Raw genomic sequence first — 24,339 nt, forward strand, 5'->3', positions numbered from 1 at the left:
TTTAACAAGTACTATAAGTAACACTTCGTAAATTTACAAAGCTAATGATTGTCCCATTGGCTCTCTGGATTATTTTGTAGAATAAACATGAATCAATGACTTGAGCTGAAGAGCCAGCAATTTGTAACCAACCTTTAGAAATCTTCTTTTAGGAATTTGTTCGTTGTAGGTGCTGAGATCATGCAGACATAATGTCCCATAAAACACTCCGATGTGATATAAGTGGTCCAGTTATGTTCAGATTATCACATTCTGATCCATGACTCTCACTGAGAATCAAAATCATTGACAGTTCAGCTGAAATCATTGACAGTTTCAAAGAGCTCTATTCTAATAAACATTAACTTCAGAAGCATTGCAGAATTAAGCATGAAATAGAAGGAATGATGGACTATAAAAGAGGGAAATGATCATCTATTCTGGGATCCGTCACCTAAGCAGATGATCTGAAACCCACTGAAAGAAACTTCCAGAAACCAGGACTCAAAGAACCTCAGCTGTGAGTGGAATCGGTTTAAGATTTTCACGCTATGTTAACTGAAGAGTGTTTATTAACACTTTTCAGAAGGAACTGGCAATATACACTGACATACTGGAGTGTGTTCTTCAGCTTTGGACTGAGCATAGCTTTTCTGGGACCTACGATCCTAGATCTGAAATGCCAGACTGGCTCCACGTTACAGGAGATCACCTGGGTGTTCTTCTCCCAGCAGCTCTGCCTGCTCATCGGCAGCTTGATTGGAGGAGCTTTCACAAAAACGTGAGTAGAGCAGTGAGTCTCTGCTGGAAAAGAGTCCACTAAAGATGGACATCTGCATCAAGATAAACACTCCATTGCTGTAATGCTCCATTAATTGAGAAACACACTGTGTGGCTTAGATTCAGTTCAGATGTTAGAAAGTGAAAGGCTTTCAGAGTCGATTACACTCTTAACTGGGGAGTTTATACACTTCTTAGTCCCTCTTTTCCTTTTTTCAATTGTTTGCTCCTTAATTGCCTTCTGAATCTCAGATATTTGGTTAAACATGGCTATTACAGATTTATGTAAGCTTTCAGTCCCGAAACTTCTTGACATCCTCAACAGATGTGATTTGAACATAATCCAATAAAGTATGTTTTCACTGTCACCATATCTCTCAAACAAACAGAAAATTGTGACCCTTGAGCTGTAATTTATCATAAAGTGAAGCTAACACCTACATGTATTTATTTGTATAATGTTATATATATATATATATATATATATATATATATATATATATATATATATATATATATATATATATATATATATATATATATATATATATTGTAAGGGAAACAGGTCAATTTAGCTCAAAGGGAATCATTTAAGATTTTAAAGGGAATTTGAACAGAATCACTGTTTCACGGCTGATCACTGAGACGCCCTGCGATTCACTGAACGAGCCGTTTAACATCAAATCTGCGCTGGATATTAATATCCAAAGTATAGTGAAAACACTATCAATTAGCACAGTAACAAGATCGAGAGTTTAAGACATTAACTTGTAAGCACAAAACACAAGATACTTCTCTTTTCAATATGAATAAGGCTTTATTAGATAAATCTAAGACATATAAACTAATCTAACACATAAACGCACGCACTCACACATTCACACAAGTTGCAGGAAGATCGAAAGTTAGGGAAAGATGAGTTTAAGAGAATGGAAATGTGGAATCCCAAGTTTACAGCAATACGTGAAATTGCATAGACATGAACAGCCATCAATCACTTAATTAACCCTCGCATTGAGTTCCTCGATGAGGTTAAAAATTATATTAGATACACCAGTGTAGATCAGTCTGGAGGGACATTGCCTGTGTAAAGGTGTCCCTTTGTTGTCTTTGAAAGGGGGTTTCCCGATGTCGCTGTTTGGCTGGAAGTTCAGAAGTCGTTGAAGTGACGTCTTGGGAAGCCTGTGGATGGGCGTTGGCTGAAGACGCGGAGTTGTGTGGGCTGTTTGAAGTTGAACGGACACTCGAGGTTAGACTCGGAGACACGTCGTTACAAAACTTAACTCAGAACACGGAACTCTCAAACGGAAAAGAAAATAAGTAAAGTTTCACGAGACTAGGTGGTGTTTCTTCTCATCGTGGCAGGGGCGGACTGGGACCAAAAAGTGGCCCCTGGACTTTCTGGCCCACAGCAGCCCACCACATCAAAACGCAAACGCCCCTGTTTTGATGTAATTTATTTATTTGATATTTAAGTATACTGTTTGGGGATTTTAACCAATAGGGCAACTGATCCTCCATTGAAAAAAAAAAAAAAAAGATAACCTGCGTGCTGCAGCTGTTCATTTAGCGACTCCTAGTGAGCGATAGATGTTCATCACGAGACAAAAATTCTCCTAGAACTCACACTTTGCATTCAGTTAACCAGTGTTGGGGAGTAACTAGTTACATGTAACTTAATTACGTAATTTAATTACAAAATATATGTAACTGTAATCAGTTACAGTTACTAAGAAAAAATGAGTAATTAAATTACAGTTACTTCTGAAAATTGTAAAGATTACAGTGGGGATTACATTTGAATATTTACACACATCCACATACAGATGTAATTGATTTCTTTCCCAAATTGAACTGACTATTCTGAGACGTACGGCCCTATAATTTCCGCGATGCAGAAACATAGTCTGGTTAGTAGAATCCAGTCATAAAAACAGGATTGCTATTGCCTAACACGGATGGAATATGCCACATTTTGGACAAATATATCAAAAGTACACTTGAATCAAAGCATATGCAAAGTTTTAATATTTGCTATAAATTCAGAGACAAAGGTTACTGTTGTTAAACCATGCCACAAATTTACATATTTATTTATTTAAAAATAAATACAAATGGTAATCCATTTGCAATAATAATAATTAAAAAAAACATGGTTACTGTACTTTTACGTAATAAAAGCAGTTAATTTTTGTGAGGGAAAAACATGACTCATGTTCAGTATTAGGATTTTATATTGTAGTGATGCACTCAATTTGACATGTAGGCAATTTAGAAAGTATAGTTTTGTTAAATCTTGAGTGTTAAAGTCATGAGGTAGATGGATAACAGGGCAAAATAAAGAGACTGAAAAGAAAAAAGAAATGAAGTGAAGGTGAAGTTCAGGAGAGAACTTTTAATTATTTTGCATGTCCCCAAACTAAAGATTTAAATCTTTTTTTATATCAGGTCCATACAAAAAATAGTGTTGTCCATGAATTTGTTTGTATGAGTTTGAGATTTCCCGGTCTGAAATTTTATCCCAGTCCGCCCCATGTGGAAATTAATGAAGCAGACATGCAGACATGTGTTCAGATTTGATCATCTTAATTCAAGTGATGAAGGATTGTAAAAGTCTGACAGTATTGAGCACTGCTGTAAGGTTAAACCTGAATGGTGTAAATGTTTGAAGATGATTAACAGTTGCAAATAAACATTTATTGGAGATTTTGAAAAGTAATCAAAAAGTAATCAAAAGTAATTAGTTACATTACTTTAATAAAGTAATTGAAAAAGTTACACTACTATTACATTTTAAATAGGGTAACTTGTAATCTGTAACCTATTACATTTCCAAAGTAACCTTCCCAACACTGCAATTAACAGATGCATGAATATGCGGTAATATAAGTTCATGATCCGATTCGTGAACAGATTATTCTCTTGAGTAAATCTTTTAAAATAATCATTTATTTTGTTTAACGAAAACATTGTGGAAACCAGTGGTTCACAAACTGGATAGATCTGAGGTGCAGGGCTCGCAAAATCGCTAGCCCGACGTCCAGGGGCTATTGTGTTTTGCAGTCGGGCTCCAAAATGTATCACTGCTCTTCTCGACGGGCTATCGTGAACAGTGATTTAAAATTCGCGTTGTTCACTCGCTTGGAGGGGTGAAATGTATCGTAGTTGATCGTTTTCACTTGTTTCTAAATCTTGCTGATTCAACTTTTTTAAACAATTTGCGCGCGTTCGAAGTATCCTGTTGCGCGTATCCTAACTTCTGAATGAAAAAATACACACACAATTATTTCAAAATAATTGTCTCTGCAAGTATTCTCGTAAACACAGTCGGTTATGTTTTAAGTGAACGTATACAGTGGCCTGCTGCTCAGAGAAATTCGCTGTACCAGATGAATCTGTCTCTCTCTAAATTAGACGAAAAAGCGCTTGTTGGCTGCGCGATCGACTCACTCATCCATTTGCCTAGAAAAGAGATGTAATATTATGATTTCCGTCAATTAAAAAAAAAAATATATATATATATATATATATATTTGTGTACCGGGTGGGCCGGCCCACATTGGCTAGCGGCCCACCGGGAAAAGTCCCGGTGCTCCAGATGGCCAGTCCGCCCCTGCATCGTGGCTAAGTAGCAGCAGGCGTGCAGGCCGACGCACGCTGGAACTGTGCTCAAAGAACAGTGATGACTAAAAGCATGGCTAGAAGCAAAAGCTAAGAAGCAAAGCTACAAGCTAAAAGCAGACATGACTAATAGCAAAAGCTTAACAAAAGCTAAAAGCTAAAAGCAAACTAAAAGCATACATGACTAATAGCAGAAGCAAAGCTAGAAGCTAAATTTTATGGTGTCCTAAGTATTTAAACTCTCCTGTTGGCCACACCTTAAATGTTGTCTTGACCAATCAGATATTGTCTTGGCTAGGGGGTATCATAAATCATATGTTATCTTATCAAGCATGTGGTCCGAATTTTCTCGCTCTTGAAGGGTATAATTTTGGACATGGTTCCTATAACAAGAATATGATACATTTGACAAATAACTGATGGTCAGGACTGTTTCAAGCAAGCAGATTCATATTAAACATGATAGTCAAATGTGTGGGTTACATATAAATGAATATGGAGTTAAGCAATGGACTGATATTCATTTAGAAGTAATTTTGGTCCATTTATATCTAAAAAAGACAGTTTCTGTGTCATCCTTTGACAAAGATTTCTGTGGAGACCAGAGGTTCAAAGGCCCCCTTAGGAATTTCAGTCTGGTTCTGCTAGGTGGGGGCAAGTGTTTATTACTCTCATGGGTTTACATGTGATGTCCGGCGTTGCATCTCAATTACTTGCCCCAAATTTGACAATCTCTTCTCCGAATTGAAATTGTCAATAATTGTTCTAATGGTGTTAATGTTGAAAGCTGTTCTGTGAAAGAGGTGGTTGCTTTGGACTTGTGGCACGGAATGATTCATGACTTCCTGTTGCCTTTCTGAGGAATTCAGCTCGTGTTTCAACCACGGGCCTGATCGACTCTTTAATTAGTCTGATTCGGGTCAGATCCGCTGCAATATATATATATATATATATATATATATATATTCCAAAAAATAAAATAAAGTTATATAAGGTTATACATTTATATATGTATTTTGAAATCACATTAAAACTAAACCTTAAAGACTGTTTTTTTTTAACCTTCAGGCTTTTATTTGGGTGGAAAAAAAGCAGGAAGACCTTAAACCTGCACAAGAACACAGTGCTACACTTCACTCTGAAACACGCAATTGTCACGGAGTCACCAGTAACACCTGCCACACCATCAGAGTCCAATCACCCGACTCCGCCCATCCGCTCATTATCACCAGATTACTGAAGTCCCCACACCTGCACCCGCTCATCACTGCCACTTCTTAAGCCGCACCTCCTTTCACTCTCTGTCTGGTCTCGTCAGAGAATCACCGACTCTACTCTCTGTGCTACTCTTAGGAATCATCTGAATACCTGAACGTTTGATCATCCGGATTACCTACCACCATCTGTCATCCGTGTCCTGTCAGTTCCTCCTGTGTCCACCCTTCATCTGTACAGCAAGTATCCTCAAGTCATCCTCTTAACATCCCACTCAGCTCAACTATTCCTCTGCAAGATTGTGTGATACCATCTTCTGTCTCCATTATTCCAATAAACGCCTACTTACCTGCATACCCTGTTGTCTCTCTCTTCTGTCCGTGACAGAAGACCAGAACAACTGTATGCAAAGAGCCGTTGGATTGGAAGAGGACCCTTCACAAGCTTCTCTCCCCGAGCAAGCACAAGCTGGCAATCCACCACTTCCACCTCATCTTCACTCTCCTTCAATGCCTGCCTCTCACAGTCCCATGGCCCGACCTGCAACGTACACCGGTGAGGCGGAGGGTTGCAGTGGGTTTCTACTACAATGTTCACTCTACTTTGAGATGCAAGCACATGCCTTCCCTACTGATCGTACTAAGATCGCCTATTTGATCTCCCTCCTCTCTGGTCCCGCCCTCCAATGGGCTCAGTCAATCTGGGAAGCGAATGGCCCCCTCACTCGCTCATGGGAGGCTTTCGCCACCCACTTCAAAGAAGTTTTCGGCCTCAACACCTCCGCTCTCTCCATCCATGATCAGTTGTACCGCCTTTGTCAAGGAAATTTGACTGTGAGTGAATATGCTTTACATTTCCGCACTCTAGCCGCCAACTGTGGATAGAATGAAACTGCACTTATCACCTGCTTTCGTCAAGGATTGAATCCTACCATCCGCCATCAAGTAGCAGTTTATGATGATGTCATCGGCTCGGAGAACTTCATTCAGCGTACCATTCGCATCTCTCAACGTCTCACCGCCTGTGCTCTGGACCAACCCGCTGCGCACCCTCGGCCTCCCACACCATCTATAAACCTTCCAGCACCTGAGCCTATGCAAATCGACTCATACCAACTCACTGCAGTAGAACATCAACAACGCATTCACAATGGCCTCTGCCTCTACTGCGGTTCCGAAGGACATCTCATTTCACAGTGCCCAGTGCGACCACCACGCCCAGCGGTGAGTACAATCCAGATTCCTCCTATGACATCTCCATTATCACATACTCCAGTCATGATAGTGACCCGTTCCTACTCTGTTTTAGCGTATGCTCTCATTGACACCGGCTCCTCAGGGAACTTCATCTCCCACGAACTCCTCAAGAAGCTCAGTCTCCCGAGGAGAAGGATCACGAAGAAGTTAGAAATCCACACCATCTTGGGTAAACCGCTGGGCCGTGGTCAAGTCTGTCATCAATCCCCCATAGTCTCACTAGACATTGGATGTCTTCATCAGGAGAAGATTTCATTTCTGGTGCTGGAAGGGTCCACCGCGGATATCATCCTGGGACGCCCGTGGATGTCAGAACACTCCCCGCAAGTCAACTGGACCACTGGGGAAATTACGCAATGGGGTGAATACTGCTCTCTATCTTGTCTACTACCTGTCATCAAGATCTGTCGTCAGAAACCCTCTCCTGATGATTTCCACTCTTCCTCTCATCTTCACCTCAACTACACGTCGATCGAAAGTCCAGAATCCAGCCAACCAACAGAGATTCCCCTTGAGTACCGGGCGTTCCAGGAAGTGTTCAGCAAACAACAAGCGACACAGTTACCACCTCATCGGCCATGGGACTGCGCCATTGACCTGCTGCCTGGAGCCACACCACCCAAGGGCCGGATCTATCCACTGTCCATCCCGGAGCAGAAGGCAATGGATGAGTAAATCAAAGAAGCCTTACAACAGCGGTTCATTCGACCATCTACTTCCCCTGCTGCATCGTTTTTTCTTCGTGGGAAAGAAGGACGGAGGCTTGAGGCCATGCATCGACTACCGTGCACTCAACGAACAAATGGTCAAATTCCACTATCCCCTTCCTCTGGTCCCAGCCGCGCTGGAACAACTACGTGGAGCTAAAATCTTCACCAAACTGGATCTCAGAAGTGCATACAATCTCATACGCATCCGAAGAGGCGACGAGTGGAAAACTGCTTTCATTACTCCATCAGGGCACTATGAATATCTTGTTATGCCCTATGGGCTGTCCAACTCGCCATCTGTATTTCAAGCCTTCATGAACGAAGTGTTCCGTGAGTTTCTGCATCAATTTGTAATCGTTTATATTGATGACATCTTAATCTTCTCCAAGAGCTTAACTGAACACCATCACCACGTCTGTCAAGTCCTTCAAAGACTCAGAGATCATCAGTTGTTCCTGAAGTTGGAAAAGTGTGAGTTCCACCGTACCACTGTTCACTTCCTTGGCTATGTCATCAGCCCACAAGGGATCCAAATGGACCAGAGGAAGGTGGACACCATCATTAACTGGTCACAACCCACCACCGTCAAAGACCTCCAGAGATTCTTAGGGTTTGCAAACTTCTACCGTCGTTTTATTCATCAATACAGTATCATCAGTTCCTCACTCACCTCTCTCCTCAAGGGCCAGCCCAAGTCTCTGTCCTGGAACCCAGCGGCCACTCAAGCCTTCCAACAACTGAAGCATGCCTTCTGTTTGGCTCCCATCCTGGTCCATCCCAATCCGGACCTCCCCTTCGTGGTCGAAGTGGACGCCTCATCGACCGGGGTTGGAGCTATTCTATCACAGCAGCAGGGGAAGCCTCCAGTACTCCATCCATGTGCCTTCTATTCCAAGAAACTGTCCCCGGCGGAGCGTAATTACGACATCGGTAATCGGGAACTTCTGGCTATCAAGATGGCTTTCGAAGAATGGAGACACTGGCTGGAGGGAGCACACCATCAAGTCGAAGTCATTACGGACCACCGTAACCTCGAATGTCTTCAAGAAGCCAAACGTCTAAATCCTCGCCAAGCCCGATGGGCCCTCTTCTTCACGCGTTTCAACTTCCAAGTTACATATCGACCAGGAGGCAAGAACCTTAAAGCAGACGCCCTCTCCCGTCTTCATGCGCCTGAGCCCGAAGTATCACCTCCTGAAGCTATACTCCCTCCAGCCATTATCGTTAGTCCCATCGAATGGTCTATGGAGGATCGTATCCGGGAAGCCACCCGTTCCGAGCCAGCTCCACCGGGAGGTCCTGAGGGAAGGATATATGTTCCATCATCACTACGCCTGTCCCTCATAGACTCAGTTCACACGTCTCCGGGCTCTGGACATCCAGGCAGCCGGCGAACCCTCTCGCTCCTTCGTAACCGGTTCTGGTGGCCCACCATCGCGCAGGATGTCTCCCAGTACGTTCGTGGATGCTCAGTCTGTGCCATCTCCAATACTCCACGACGACTCCCCGAAGGGAAGCTAAAGCCACTGCCCATACCACGTCGTCCATGGTCCCATCTGGGTGTCGACTTTATGACCGATCTCCCACCTTCAGATTCTCACACTGGTATCCTAGTTGTAGTCGACCGCTTCTCCAAGGCATGCAAACTCATCCCATTAAAAGGTCTTCCCACTGCCTTTGAAACTGCCAACCTACTATTCCACCATGTATTCCGTCACTTTGGTCTACCAGAAGACATTGTATCAGATAGGGGTCCCCAATTCATCTCCCGAGTCTGGCATGCTTTCTTCAGATTACTCGGAGTCTCAGTCAGCCTATCTTCGGGGTACCATCCTCAATCCAACGGCCAGACTGAGTGCAAGATTCAGGAGATCGGAAGGTACCTGCGAACCTACTGCCACCAGAACCAAGGCAGCTGGAACCGCTTCCTCCCATGGGCCGAGTATGCACAGAACTCTCTACGCCAAGACACCACCGGTTTAACACCGTTTCAGTGCATACTCGGGTACCAGCCTCCTCTCTTCCCCTGGTCAGGAGAGCCGTCAGAGGTCCCAGCGGTCAACACCTGGTTCGAAGCGAGTGAGAGGGTATGGGACTCAGCACACATCCATCTCCAGCGAGCAGTGCGAAGACACCAGAGCCAGGCCGACATCAAAAGAGGAGTTACACCCCAGTACCAACCAGGTCAAAAGGTCTGGCTCTTCACCAGAGACATCCGTCTTCACCTGCCCTGTCGAAAGCTGAGTCCCCGCTATATAGGTCCCTTCACCATCGAGAGGCAGGTCAACGAGGTCACCTACTGTCTTCACCTTCCCTCACACTACCGGATCGCACCATCATTTCATGTCTCACTGTTAAAGCCCTTCACTGATCCTCGTGTTCCTCCTTCCCCAGGACCTGATGGTGTTGACGTACCCCCTCCTCCCGAAGTCGCAGAGGAAGAGTCAATTCACCGTGTGCAGGACATACTGGATTCCCATCGGCGAGGCCGCCTCCTAGAGTATCTGGTAGACTGGGAGGGATATGGTCCTGAAGAACGCTCTTGGGTCCCTAGGGACGACATCCTGGACCCATCCCTCCTCACCCAGTTCCACAACTCCCATCCCAACCGCCCTGCGCCGAGAGGTCGAGGCCGACCCCGTCGACGGATAACACGGGCGTCAGGAGCCGCCCGTAGAGGGGGGGGTACTGTCACGGAGTCACCAGTAACGCCTGCCACACCATCAGAGTCCAATCACCCGACTCCGCCCATCCGCTCATTATCACCAGATTACTGAAGTCCCCACACCTGCACCCGCTCATCACTGCCACTTCTTAAGCCCGCACCTCCTTTCACTCTCTGTCTGGTCTCGTCAGAGAATCACCGACTCTACTCTCTGTGCTACTCTTAGGAATCATCTGAATACCTGAACGTTTGATCATCCGGATTACCTACCACCATCTGTCATCCGTGTCCTGTCAGTTCCTCCTGTGTCCACCCTTCATCTGTACAGCAAGTATCCTCAAGTCATCCTCTTAACATCCCACTCAGCTCAACTATTCCTCTGCAAGATTGTGTGATACCATCTTCTGTCTCCATTATTCCAATAAACATCTACTTACCTGCATACCCTGTTGTCTCTCTCTTCTGTCCGTGACAGCAATGCTTCTGATCAATCGTGCAGCACTATTTCTGACTAGCTGTCAGGAATATGAAAGCACATAAATAAAATACAATTTAAGACTCTCCATGAAGTGCAGATAAACATCATGTTGTGGAATATTCAGTTCAATTCAATTCAAGTTTATTTGTATAGCGCTTTTTACAATACAAATCATTGCAAATCAACTTTACAGAAAATTAAGTTTCTACAATATTTAGTAGTAGCTTATCAGTCGTGACTGTCAGTTTATGTGCATTTGAAAGGTACAGAAAAATCAATTAAAGACGTAATCGAACAGATGATGAACACTATTAACAGCAAGTATTATATGATGCAATCACACTTATAGCAATATTTGTTAGTTCCGTTTGTTGTTTCAGGGTTAGCCTCATCTGAGGTCCTCTGAGGGTCAGCATCATCACTTCTCAGGTGTTCTGGATCCAGACTGGAGCTTGTGTAAATCCTAGTTACCACAGGGCAAAACAGAGAAACAAATAGAAACATAATTAGCATAGCTGCTGTTCCAACCAAGTAAAATTAATTAGTTTAACCCAAGCTAAAGAATGATAATGCACATTTGACCAGATATAACTGCAGTCCAAAAATATGAGATGCATTATTTGAATGCTTGGCGAAAGAGATGTGTTTTTAATCTAGATTTAAACAGAGAGAGTGTGTCTGAACATTATCAGGAAGGCTATTCCAGAGTTTGTGAGCCAAATGCGAAAAATCTCTACCTCTTTTAATGGACTTGCTATACCTTGTTATACTAGGAACTACCAAAAGTCCAGCATTTTGTGACCTTAGGGAGCATGATGGATTGTAACGTGGTAGAAGGCTAGTTAGGTACGCAGGAGCTAAAACATTAAGGGCCTTATAGGTGAGTAGTAATATTTTGTAACTGATACAGAACTTAATAGGTAGCCAGTGCAGAGACTGTAAAATTGGGGTAATATGATCATATTATTTTGACCTTTTAAGAACTCTAGCCGCTGCATTTTGTACTACCTGTGGCTTGTTTATTAAAGATGCAGGACAACCACCTAGCAGTGCATTACAATAGTCCAGTCTAGAGGTCATGAATGTATGAACTAGCTTTTTTTGCATCAAAAATAAGTAACATGTTTCGTAGCTTGGCAATGTTTCTAAGATGGAAGAGTGCTGTTTTTGTAATATGGGAAATATGATTTTCAAAAGAAAACCCAGATAACACCCAGATCTTTACCTGTATTGGAAGTAACAGTACTGTACATCCATCTAGTTGCAAATTCTAATCTATGAGATTCTGTGTACTATTTTTTGGTCCAATAAGTAATATCTCTGTCTTATCTGTATTTAATAGGAGAAAATTATTGGTCATCCAATCTTGTACATTTTTCTTAACACACTCTGTTAGCTTAGATAATTTAGAAGTTTCATCTGGTCTCGTTGAGATATAATGTATAGTTGAGTATCATCAGCATAACAATGGAAACTAATCTCGTATTTTCTAATAATATTATCAAGGGGCAACATGTATATTGAAAACAGCAGAGGACCCAGGACAGATCCTTGTGGCACTCCATATTGTACTGAGATGACTCTCCATTTAAATAAACAAAGTTGTAGCGATCGGACAGGTAGGATCTAAACCATCTTAGAGCCTACCCTTGAATACATGTATAGTTTTGTAATCGATTTATGAGTATTTCATGATCTATGGTGTCGAATGCAGCTATAAGATCAAGTAAAACTAGCAATGAGATGCAGCCTTGATCTGACGCAAGAAGCAGGTCATTTGTAATTTTAACAAGTGCAGTTTCTGTGCTATGGTGGGGCCTGAAACCTGAATGAAATTCCTCAAACAGATCTTTTTTTTTTTTGCAGGAAGGAGCACAATTGGGCAGACACAACTTTTTCAATTTTTTTTTAATAAATGGAAGATTTGTAATGGGCCTATAATTTCACTAGGATCTAGTTGTGGTTTCTTAATAAGAGGCTTAATAACCGCCAGCTTGAATGCTTACTAAGCTGTCTTATTACAGATATTAAACATTAGCAGTTGTAATTGGCAATATTTTTAAACTAAAGTAAAAGTATGAAAAATAAAGAGAGATAATTAACAGATCCAAGCTGTTTTCCTTGTGTCATCAGGTTGTTCAGGGCCCTCATCGCTCTCTTCTTCTCCTCCCTCATCATCTCTGTGGTTTTTGCTATCATCCCACTTTGCTATAATGTGCTGCTGCTGGCGGTTGCTATGGCAGTGTCAGGCCTGGCGATGGGCATCATCGACACTATTGCAAACATCCAACTGGTGTCCATTTATAAGAAAGACTCTGCTATCTTTCTACAGGTGAGGAAAGAGATAAATCTTCATACATTTACAGGGATATACCTAGAGATATATCTACATACATTTACAGGGTTTATTTTAAATATAAAAGGCTGTTTTATTTATTTATCTTATTTGTTCCTCAATCATGGTCCTGTACAGTGGAAAAAGTTGTAACCTAATTCAAATGGAATTATATGAAAAGAAATGCAAGAAAGTGTGTAAAATCTCACCGGGAGGTGCCCATGGTCAAATTCTATCCCAAAAATCAAAAGAAAAAAAAAGTTTTTCAAAAAGAAAATAAAATTTCCTCCTGTCCTCGTCCTGTTAATATTTAATTACAGAATAAAGCACTAAATAAATAAATAAAAACAGTTAATATAATTTTACCTCCAAATTCTCATTATAGTGTAAAATACAGTCTCATATCTTATATAATAGGAATTATCTTAAAAGAACAGAAATACTAAACGCATAATGAAAACTGTGGTGATATGGTTAATTGTCCTGATATAAATGTCACAAAGCAAAAAAAAAAAAAAAAGTAACAAAAAAACACATTTAATGCAAAATTAGATTTTTTGGGAGGAGAATGCAGTTTGGATAGGGGCATAATTAAATACATTATTTATTTAGTTTATAAATAATTTTATTAAATTAACACCTTAACATGACAGCTCTTCATGTTCTTCATGAGTCTCTTGTCTGTGTTTTCACTCTCTTTCCAGGCACTGCACTTCTTCATTGGGCTCGGTGCTCTGGTGAGCCCCCTGATTGCAGACCCTTTCATATCAGAGCACTGCCTGGGCAGTAATAGCACAGAAAATGCCACAGAGGTAATTCATCACTTCAGATACAGCATCAGGTCACCTGTAATCCACACTGAAAATTCTCCGCACTCAGAGCCGGTGGAGGAGACGGCCAATGTGGAATACGCCTTCTGGATCATGGCTCTCATAAATGTAAGCTGATGCATAGCCTTGTGTGTGGTGTAGAAAAGGTCTTGGATCTCTGAGATCGCAGTGTTTTTCTCTCCTAGTTGCCCGTGCCGATCGTGGTTTTTGTGTTGATGTACCAAGAGAAGCTGCTCCCCTTCTGCCCAAACAGCACACCGCAACTGCTGGACAAAGATGAGCTGGCCATGGAGACTAAAGCACCAGAAGGCACAGAAATGTCTGAACCACACGATACAGGTACAAGTGAACAGCAGTATTAATTTAACACATCAATAAATGACATTATCCTGCAGAAGTTAGATTTTATTTTTTTTATTATTCTTTTGAGCGAAGGCTTAGGCCTACTAAGGCTGCATTTATTTTATTTAAACAAAAATACAGTAAATACAGCTATATTGTGAAATATTTGTACAATTTAAACTAAACCGTTAATGTTTATATATTTTAAAATGTCATTTATTTCTGGGATGGCAAAGATGCAGCCTTTACTCCAGTCTTCAGTGTCACATGATCCTTCAGAAATCATTATGATTTGCTGCTCAAGAAACATTTATTATTATATTTTTTATTATGGTCCCTTAGGTTTTCATCATGCAGGACATGGAAACATCTTCAGCTGCTGTGTGAATGGAAGCCTGAGTGGGTTACCGGTCACGTTTTTTGGTATCCACATCTTAGGCAGTATGGTGCTGTTCATGACGGAAGGCATTATGGTGAGTGAGCTCAATGAGATTAATTATTTTTCTGAATATTTTTGAGATCTTCAAGTTAATATTTATTCCTGACGCTTGAACCTCATTTTTAGGGGGTCTATGCTGGTTTTGTTTACACGTACGCTGTTTCAGCTCCCATGTCTCTGCACGCTAAAATGGCAGCATACCTGAACTGTATCTTCTGGGCAGCCGTCACTGCTGGACGACTGGTGTCCATCCCACTATCATACCGATTCAGACCTGTGCATCTGCTCGTCATGAACCTGGTAATCTATTATGTAACACTGTAATACAGTATAGCTGATTATGATTTATAGAGTACACATCCCTCCAAACTACCTGTAGGTTTTTTCTATCATATTGCTCCACTTTTTCTATCAGCTATTCGAAATACTGCTTGTGGCTGTTGAGTATGAATTGAGAATTGAATGTGAATCCTCTCTCTTCTCTCTCTCTCTTAAGACTGGTGTGACTGTAACATTGCTGCTGTTACTGATCCTCTACACAAACAGAGTGTTTCTGTTTGTTGGGACGACCTTGCTTGGGCTTTTCATCAGCAGTGTTTTCCCCTGCTTGGTGGCCTACACCGAGGAAATCTTAGAGTACCGCGGTAAATAACACACAAATATACTGTTATATTTCATGGTGGGGACCTTTAACTTTCTGTTGTTCTTACATTCTATATTCCATAATAATATTATATATCATTACATATATTATAATATTCCATACTACTACTACTAATTATTAGTATTATTTTAAATAATTATTAATTAATTAAATACTACAGACTTGATATTATGAATTTATATTTATATTACAAAGATATTACAGACTTTATATTACAATGCTTTTCTTATCTTATTATCTTATTTTATATTATGAATTTCTCAGTTTTTATTATTATAAAAATTCAATCTTGACACCAAAAGTGAGTAAAATTGAGGGGCATTACATAGACTTTTATTGTTTTTATATACAGATAGTTATATACTTTTTAACTGAAACCCCACCCCTAACGCTCACAGAAAACGTTCTGCATTTTTACAATTTCAACAAAACATTGTTTAATTATTTTATACCAGTTTTACAAATGAGGATGTCCCAAAATGGAGGCTTTTGGCGATTTTGTCAGGTTTTGCTCACTTTCGGGTACAAAATTTCCCCAATATATGGCTAAGTAGGTACACACACACACACACACACACACACACACAGTGTCCCCACAATGATAAACCAGACTCTGTGTGTGCGTGTGAATTTAATCTGAACATCAACATTTGTAAGATTTAGTCAGTCAAACAATTTTACCTGACGTTAACTGAACTAATAATGTGCATGTTGAAAAAAGTGATCTGTGACATTTGTACTTTATTATGTAAAGCTTTCTCTTTTTTTCTTCAGGATGTGCAACAACAGTCTTAGTGACAACTGCTGGAATGGGTGAGATGACGTTGCAGGTGTTGGTTGGATCAGTAAGTACTTAGGCTCCCGTTTTTAACATTTGAGAAAGATTTTCTATGGAAGTAAATAACCCTGAGCAAATTTATTGTAGCTAATTCAGAAAAAAGGGACTTACAGTTTCTTGGTGTGTGGTTTCGTCATCGGATGCCTCGGTTTCGTCTTCTTTCTCAGTGTGATCCTGTGCAACCCCATCCACAGAAATCTCACAGGTAAAAACAACAAACTTACACGGTTATTATTTACTAATTTAACTGGTAATATTAATACTATTTGAGTAAATTGGACAACATTATATGACTGTCTCAATGTGTTCACCATCCAGGATCATCTAAAAAATCAGCCGTGGTGGAAGCGCCGCCAGCTCCTGCTCCACCTACTTCACAGAAAGCTGCACCAGAGCAGAAATTTGCTGTTATATCAACAGAATCAATTAAATGTGACTCTGGATGAGACCATCCATGGGTCATAACCTGCTGGAAATACTTAACAATACAAATGTAAACTGTCAGTGTGCTTTCATTATCACATTTATTTCAACAAACAACAAAAACTCTACATGGTGATGAAATATGTTTTTTATGTATTTCTGCCAAGTTTGGTGTGTAAATACAGTACAGACCAAAAGTTTGGACACACCTTCTCATTCAAAGAGTTTTCTTTATTTTCATGACTATGAAAATTGTAGATTCACACTGAAGGCATCAAACCTATGAATTAACACATGTGGAATTATATATGGAATTATATACATAACAAAAAAGTGTGAAACAACTGAAAATATGTCATATTCTAGGTTCTTCAAAGTAGCCACCTTTTGCTTTGATTACTGCTTTGCACACTCTTGGCATTCTCTTGATGAGCTTCAAGAGGTAGTCACCTGAAATGGTCTTCCAACAGTCTTGAAGGAGTTCCCCGAGAGATGCTTAGCACTTGTTGGCCCTTTTGCCTTCAGTCTGCGGTCCAGCTCACCCCTAAACCATCTCGATTGGGTTCAGGTCTGGTGACTGTGGATGCCAGGTCATCTGGCGCAGCACCCCATCACTCTCCTTCTTGGTCAAATAGCCCTTGATGCCTTCAGTGTGACTCTACAATTTTCATAGTCATTAAAATATAGAAAACTCTTTGAATGAGAAGGTGTGTCCAAACTTTTGGTCTGTACTGTATATATATATATATATATATATATATATATATATATATTTTTTTTTTTATTTTTTTTTTTTTTATGTTGAGTGTCTCGCAGACAATACTGGTTGTTAAATTAGGAATATGTTTTGAAAGTTTTATTACAGGAGGGGAATTAAGTAATTTATAGCATAAAATGCATAAAGTTTTGTACTTTACCCAAGACTGAAAATCATTTGCACCAAATCAAATACCATATTAAACTCTCAATTAATAATTCTCAAACCTGAAGAAGAAATCCTAGAATATTCCTAGTCATTCAAAACATTATTTTGTTTTTTTTAAATATTGGTTTAACTGATCTTGGGCTGGAAGGTTTGTGAGTATTGTCCTGAAATCATACATGAATAATTATTGTTTCTGTTAAACTGCGATCATGTTCCCCCAACTTCATTCATCTCATTTTATCTCATGAGTTATCTCATTTTAGTAGATTGTGGCCATGTTGTGCTCATTTCTCCCCTTGTTTTGATTTAGTAGTGTAATGAAGCACAGCTCACACAGAAGTTGCCGTCAGAAATTACACATCACATGAACTCCTTTTGAAATGACTGGGCTTTGTCCACGGAAATATACCAAACAATGGTAAATGTGACAAATGTTTCATTGCCACACTTTTATATTTGTATAAAAGCTAAATTTTGCTTAGCTAGACTCTTCCAGAAAGATCTTTGCAACTTAGTAAAAGAAAAAGTGGCATTATTTTCAAGCTATTGCTTTGACTGGATGTGTGACTGGGTATGTGTTGGCTATAAAAGACAGCATGTAGGATACCTTACTGACTGTACAAACACAAAACAGTCTTCAATCCTGTAAGAACACCTCTAAGAATTGTGCTTCAATTATATTCATCCAGCACTTGAACAAAACCTCAGTCTTCAATCAGAAAGATGCTAAGTAAAACATTATGATGTCATTTCCATTGCAATCTACAGAAGTTCATGGCATGCCATAAAAAAAGGACAGGTCATCAACTACTAGATTTCTTTAAAGATACATTTTATTCTTTCCTTGTAAAACAAATTTTACAAAAATCAGAATAGCGTAATTAAAACATACATTTATTTTGGATAAATTATGATATAGACTGAAAAGCTACAGATTAGAATGGAGATACAAGCAATAAAAATAGTCATATGCAGCTGAGAAAGCTATGGATGGTGTGCACTGAATTCGGCTCGTTTTTACCATTCTAATGGCTCAATGGACCGCTCATTTAAAAAGGCATCTATAAGCATCAAAATATTCTTAAAAAAAATGCACACATGAAGCATCACAGAGGTCAATATTAAGGTTTTCACTAGCTTTTCACTTCTGACATCACTCCGAGCCTGAGACTCCGCCCACCGACGTACTTCACACCACGTACATGAAAGCATGCCAACCATAAAAGGGGCTCAATACAACCATAGAAAAAGTCATCTTAGTTCAAATGCTCAGACGGAAAAAAGCTGATTTACTAGACTGAATTAAGAAGTAACTGCACGGAAAGTGGGAGAAAGTAGCGTACTACAGCTATGTAACGTTCAGTTGATGTAGCAAGGAAATCACATGACTGCAGCCACAACAATCCAGTGCAGCTCATGAAGACAAGCGTATATGCTCATTATAAGCCTGTGGTTTCACCGGTCAACAAAGCTGGGATGAGATCATGTACATTAAAAGTGACAAAAAATGGTGTGTTTGGGAATAAACAAGCAGTTTTGTTCTTTTCAAATACAATTTTTCCCGGGCAAATAATCTTCGTCCTTTATTATACATTGAAGGTCAACTGTAGCAAAACGGTTTCGGCAAAAATGTTGCAAAGCTATAATTGAAACATTGATAAATATTAATATGAAAGACCACGTTTCAGGATTAGGCCAAACCGTATAGATTTAGGATGAGTTTGATGATACTTTACAGATTTTGTTTTGAGATATGGTATTTACAAGCTGAGAGAAACATAACAAACATCCGAAACACTCTTTGAGTATTGTGGGAAATAAATTCTAATGCTCCTCATTAAGAAAAAAAGATAAGCTGTTCACCAGCAGGCGAAAGAGCTCAGTCTTCACCTGATGGAGCTTCCTCCTCAGAAACATCGTCCTTTGCCTCTTTCTCATTCTCCTTCTCCTTCTCCTCCTCCTCCTTTTCTCCGTTATCAGTGTTTTCCTCTCCTTCGGCGCCGCTTTCATCATCCTGCGTCTTCTTGGGGGCAGGCGACTCCTTTCGGTTTTCCTCCTGTGCCTCTTCCTCTTCCTCCTCCTTGTTGCTCTCGATCTCTTCATCTTCGGCTTTAGTCGAGGCCTTCTTCACAACTCTCTTCACCTTCGTCTGACGTTTTCCTCTCCTCTTCTTGGGCCCTCGGGTCGCTGCAAACAGATAATTGACGTCATTACTGTAACTGTGACCATTAAAGGCATCTGGAGGAAGTTCTTAATTAATTTTAAGCAGGAAGTGATTCATTTTGAAGGTGTTACAGTTGACCTTTCTGATGATAGGATTATGGGTGGCTTTACCTGAAGCCCTTATCTTGGGTTTAGGGGATTTCTTGTCTTTGCTTCTCCTGCTCACTTTTGAGTTCTTCCGTTTCGGACGGCCATAATCGCTGTCATCATCGTCATCCTCCACCGTGAAGTCTTCATCACTGCCTGAATCTTCTATGAGGAGAAGAGGGAAGTATAAATAAAATCAGCAAGTATCTAACTGTTTGCTAAAATGTGAAGGTCAGTGTTCTTGAAAGAGTTTGTCTCTAACATAATACTCCTCATACCCCCAGTGTAAACATCACTGTCGTCTTCCTCCTCCTCTTTCTTTTCCTCCTCATCCTCACTGCCTCCATCCCCAAGAAGAATCTCCCTCTGTTTGGATGCAGCTTTAGTGGCAGCCTGACGCACCTGACGACCCTTCTTCCTCACAACCTTACCATCATCATCACTGTCATCTGTGCGCCAAAAGAGCAGGTGCATGGTTAATAAACACAAGCTGAAATTACGCATTAGTATGCAAAATGCATAAACAAGCATGAAAATGTTACTGAGGTTTAGTGCGGTTAAGTGAATAAAAGCAAATTAATTAAATTGGCAACATTACAGCTGAGGGCAGACTGACAAAATTGCATTTTAACAGCATAAAGAGCGAATGAAGAAATTATTTATAATACATATTACATAGAAATGAAAAGATAATGAGGTGGGATGTTTATATTTAACATTATACACTACTAGTCAAACTATGTATATATATATATATATATATATATATATATATATATATATATATATATATATATATAAATCTATATTTCACTTATTTGGGATGTTCAAATTTTTACTGTTTACTATTTGAATAATTAACTGAGAAAGAATTTTAAGCAATATTTGCTCAATTGCCACCAGGTTTAATATAGTAAACTAAAACAATAAAATAATAAAAAAGTGATATAAAAATACATACTCACACACACACACACATATACATACATACATATATATATATATACATATATATATATATATATATATATATATATATATATATATATATATATATATATATATATATATATATATATATACATATATATATATATATATATATATATATATATATGTTTAGATCAACTTGTTGCCAAAACAACATTTCTTATTTTTGTTAAGTTTAACTTGAAATGCTAAAATAATTCAAACTAAAGCCGAGTAGATATATATACTGTAGACATATTAAAATCTTATAAAAAATAATAACCACACAACATAATTACTACAACTTTAACTCGAGAAATGAAAAAGAATACAAAAGTATCTCAATGATTCTAAAATAATACAGACTTAAAAAATACAAGCCATTATTTTCATTTTACTTATATTTTATGTTTGTTATGTTTATATTTCATATAATATATTTAATATTTAATGAAGAAGTTCATATTTAAGAACATTATAAGGCAGAAAGTAGCTTAAACCATCCAAGATGTCAGAAATGACTGAATGACTTCATGTAATGAATGAAGCTGTCCTTCAGTGTTTATATTGGTAATACCTGCAGGCCTTTTTCGTTTAGCTGTTGCCTGTCTCCCTCTGCTGGCCTCTTTAGCATCAAAATCACTTTCACCAGCATCATCCTCCTCTTCCTCATCCTCCCCATAGTCATTGTCATCATCACTTAAATCCTCTGGAATATGAGAGAATGTGTCCGAATATTCAATAACCGAATAAAAAAGTATGTTTAAATAAAATATTTGAATATAAATCCTGATGGGAAATAATAGTAAAAAATTTATAATAATTAAGTAAAACAAAAATGTACTTACTCTTGCGGTCCTTGATTCGAGAATCATCACTACATAAGAAGAGATACAGCATTTATTTTTAAGGGTATATAAAATAATTCAGACAAAATAAAGACACCATTAATCTAAATCAAATAAAACAGTCTAATGAATATGTATGCAGCTCATAAATAACATTCCAAATGGAGGAGTGCTAAAACAAATGCATGCAAATATGACAGTGGTGCTTAAACTGAAATATCATACTTTTACAACCACTATTTATCATTTCTTTCGTAGAGATGCTACATATTTACTATTTAAAAATGTGATAATTCAAACAGACTAACCTGCGTTTTACAGAGATTTTCTCAGGTCGAGCCGATTCTCTTCCATATTCCTCATCTGTATGAAATCATTCAGTTGAATCAGGTTAGGAAACAGCATGACTTCAAAACACTGCATCTACTAAACCATTAATGCAGCACGGTGTCATTATTTAACATTAGGGCTCATTTTCCATTTGTGTTTTATTTTAAGCACTTTCATGACTTTTCCAAACCTGGAGGAAAACACTTAAAAATCCCCTGTTATTTCCTGACTGTGACTGTGGGAACCCTGTACAGTGGGACAGAAGGATGACGTTCTGTATGGAACAGGATATTTGCATTAGAGGAGTTTACCTGCATCGTCAGACTCCTGGAATTGTGCATAGTCAACAACCCTTTTATTCCTGTGCACAAAAGAACATGAAAGGACAAGTAAATGACCCACAAGAGAACAAACATACATGCAGCAGAATATGTTTATAAATCATTTATCATCTATGACCTAAAAATCAGTTCACAACAGGGGTCTTTAATCTATATGAATATTTTTATGGCACAATATTAATGCATATATATGCTTCGATGCAATGTCAATAAACATAAGATACTAATGAATGATGTACATTTCATATGTACTTTTTAATGTGAGATGAACGATAAAACATTTAGCTTTGGCAGGAAACAAATGCAGGGTATTGCGCCTTTAAAAAAAACCTGATCTGAATGCAGCAGAACTTCTCTCTAGGCTTAAAAAAAAAGCTTATTTGTATCGAATCTATAATAAATATTTTAAATGGTTGCGGATATATTATTACTGAAAAGTTGTATTCATCCTCCATATAGCAACAGAGCTGTCACTCCTTTTATTTAAAGCTGTGCAGCTTGACTGAAGGGGCATAGGAGACAGGGGTGCCATGTTGGAGTAGGTTAATTGCCAATAGCATCAGTGTTTGTGTTCGCAGAGGGGCACTGAACTACAGGCCCTGCGGGTCAGATTATATCCACTGCCCACAGGAGGACCTCCTCAGTCCATAACTTATACCGACGCGTCCGACATTCCCTCCCGAGCTCCTGGAGTCTGACAGATGATAAACAGCATGTTGCCAGTGTTAACGTCACTTAGGCTCGCTGGTTCATATCAACGCTACGAAAACAACAAGGGTGCATTTAAATATAAGTTTATCGCGAAACGTAAACACGTTTATTAATTACCTAGGGGGGCTTAATTGCTGATTGAAGACAGATCCAACCCTAAAGTGCATTGATTACAAACAAGTTTGCAGAAGAAATGGCTCAAGTCGCACATGTGAAGTAATGGCGCGCATTGCGCTGCTCAAACAGGCGCGCCGCTGAACTAACACTAATGCTCACGGGGCTAACTGAGGAAAACACGTGAAACTTTCACCGCAATAGCTTATTAGTACACCACACTTTCGCTAAATGACGAGGTAATTGTAAAGCGAATGTTTTGTTGTTGTTGTTGTTTGTTTGGGGTGGGGGCGATCATGGCTAGCTGTTTGTTTTTGTATAACAGTAACGTAATTAGTCATCATCGTGAACTACTATTCAGATTTTATCTGCTTGCGGTTAGCATACGTGCGTCTGGGGATGCCGAAACCGATGCAGTCATGTTTTCAATGAAAATAAATCTAAACATGTATAAAGAGATGGAAATCTACGTGTTAACGTGTGATTTCGGCTGTTTTGGATTGCAATGTAAACACGCGCAGAAAAACGCTGGTTAGCCACTTAGCATTTAGCAAACATGGAGAGACCCACAAACAGATCGCATCATGTGCGAAACCGCGATTACTGTAGAGCGAAGACGACTAACGAAACGCGCTTACCTTGAAGGTCTCGCCATTCCGCACACAGATTAAGAGACGTTTGCTATTCCAACCTGCAGTTTTATTTGAAAAACAAATGTGGTGGCTTGCAGTGCTAGCTTTTTGCAGCTGAAGTCCAGGTGTCTGCTGCTTGGAAGATCTTTCTGTAGCACGGAGCTGTGCGAAACTACTCGAATGCAATGCAAACTGCACTAAAAGAGGCCCAAACTGTGTGCGATCTAAAGCATCTGTTTGCACAACGCGTTGGTCTGTGTGGGTAGAAAATGTTGAAGTATCCACAGGCCGGATTGACCTGGTTAAGCCTGCTGTCGAATAGAAGCTAACTAATTATCTGCTGCCTGGCCTCCCAGCCAGGAGTCTTTTATGAGTAAAAGTGGGATGGGAGTCTGAAGAACACAAGACCCCTCAAACCTGGATTGGATGACCACACTCAGCAACAGTCCTTTACTACCCACTCATTCACATAGAAAGATGGTTAATCAGTTGATTAGATTAATTTATTAAAACTATTTCCAAATCCTGTTTAGTCTGATAATGTTATTACTGTGAAATAGTGAAGCTAGACTCGTTCAATCTGT

General features: G+C 39.5%; 2 protein-coding genes across 5 annotated transcripts; one reads left to right on the forward strand and one right to left on the reverse strand.

The window, feature by feature from the left end:
• The first annotated feature begins 530 nt into the window (after positions 1-530).
• On the forward strand, positions 531-16,692 carry LOC132129474 (major facilitator superfamily domain-containing protein 4B-like). Of its 3 annotated transcripts, none has more exons than XM_059541091.1 (10): positions 531-760; positions 12,838-13,036; positions 13,744-13,977; positions 14,055-14,208; positions 14,554-14,684; positions 14,777-14,950; positions 15,147-15,294; positions 16,089-16,159; positions 16,240-16,357; positions 16,471-16,692. In XM_059541091.1, the coding sequence occupies exons 1-10, from the start codon at positions 531-533 to the stop codon at positions 16,596-16,598; spliced, it is 1,587 nt and encodes a 528-aa protein (XP_059397074.1). In that variant the 3' UTR covers positions 16,599-16,692. The 3 variants fall into 3 exon arrangements, with proteins under 3 accessions (XP_059397074.1, XP_059397075.1, XP_059397076.1); XM_059541092.1 differs by having other exon boundaries at positions 14,569-14,684; XM_059541093.1 differs by having other exon boundaries at positions 14,055-14,214; positions 16,240-16,546.
• Positions 16,693-18,315: 1,623 nt separating this feature from the next.
• On the reverse strand, positions 18,316-24,142 carry LOC132128909 (nuclear ubiquitous casein and cyclin-dependent kinase substrate 1-like). Of its 2 annotated transcripts, none has more exons than XM_059540305.1 (8): positions 23,762-24,142; positions 22,269-22,318; positions 21,936-21,990; positions 21,628-21,656; positions 21,357-21,488; positions 20,089-20,259; positions 19,835-19,972; positions 18,316-19,687 (listed from the first exon to the last, which is right to left on the reverse strand). In XM_059540305.1, exons 1-8 carry the CDS (start codon positions 23,776-23,778, stop codon positions 19,380-19,382), a joined length of 900 nt encoding a protein of 299 aa, XP_059396288.1. In that variant the 5' UTR covers positions 23,779-24,142; the 3' UTR covers positions 18,316-19,379. The 2 variants fall into 2 exon arrangements, with proteins under 2 accessions (XP_059396288.1, XP_059396287.1); XM_059540304.1 differs by having other exon boundaries at positions 19,835-19,975; positions 23,762-24,139.
• Positions 24,143-24,339: the final 197 nt, after the last annotated feature.

This window comes from Carassius carassius, chromosome 46, assembly GCF_963082965.1.
Source record: "Carassius carassius chromosome 46, fCarCar2.1, whole genome shotgun sequence".
NCBI classification, from domain to species: domain Eukaryota; kingdom Metazoa; phylum Chordata; class Actinopteri; order Cypriniformes; family Cyprinidae; genus Carassius; species Carassius carassius.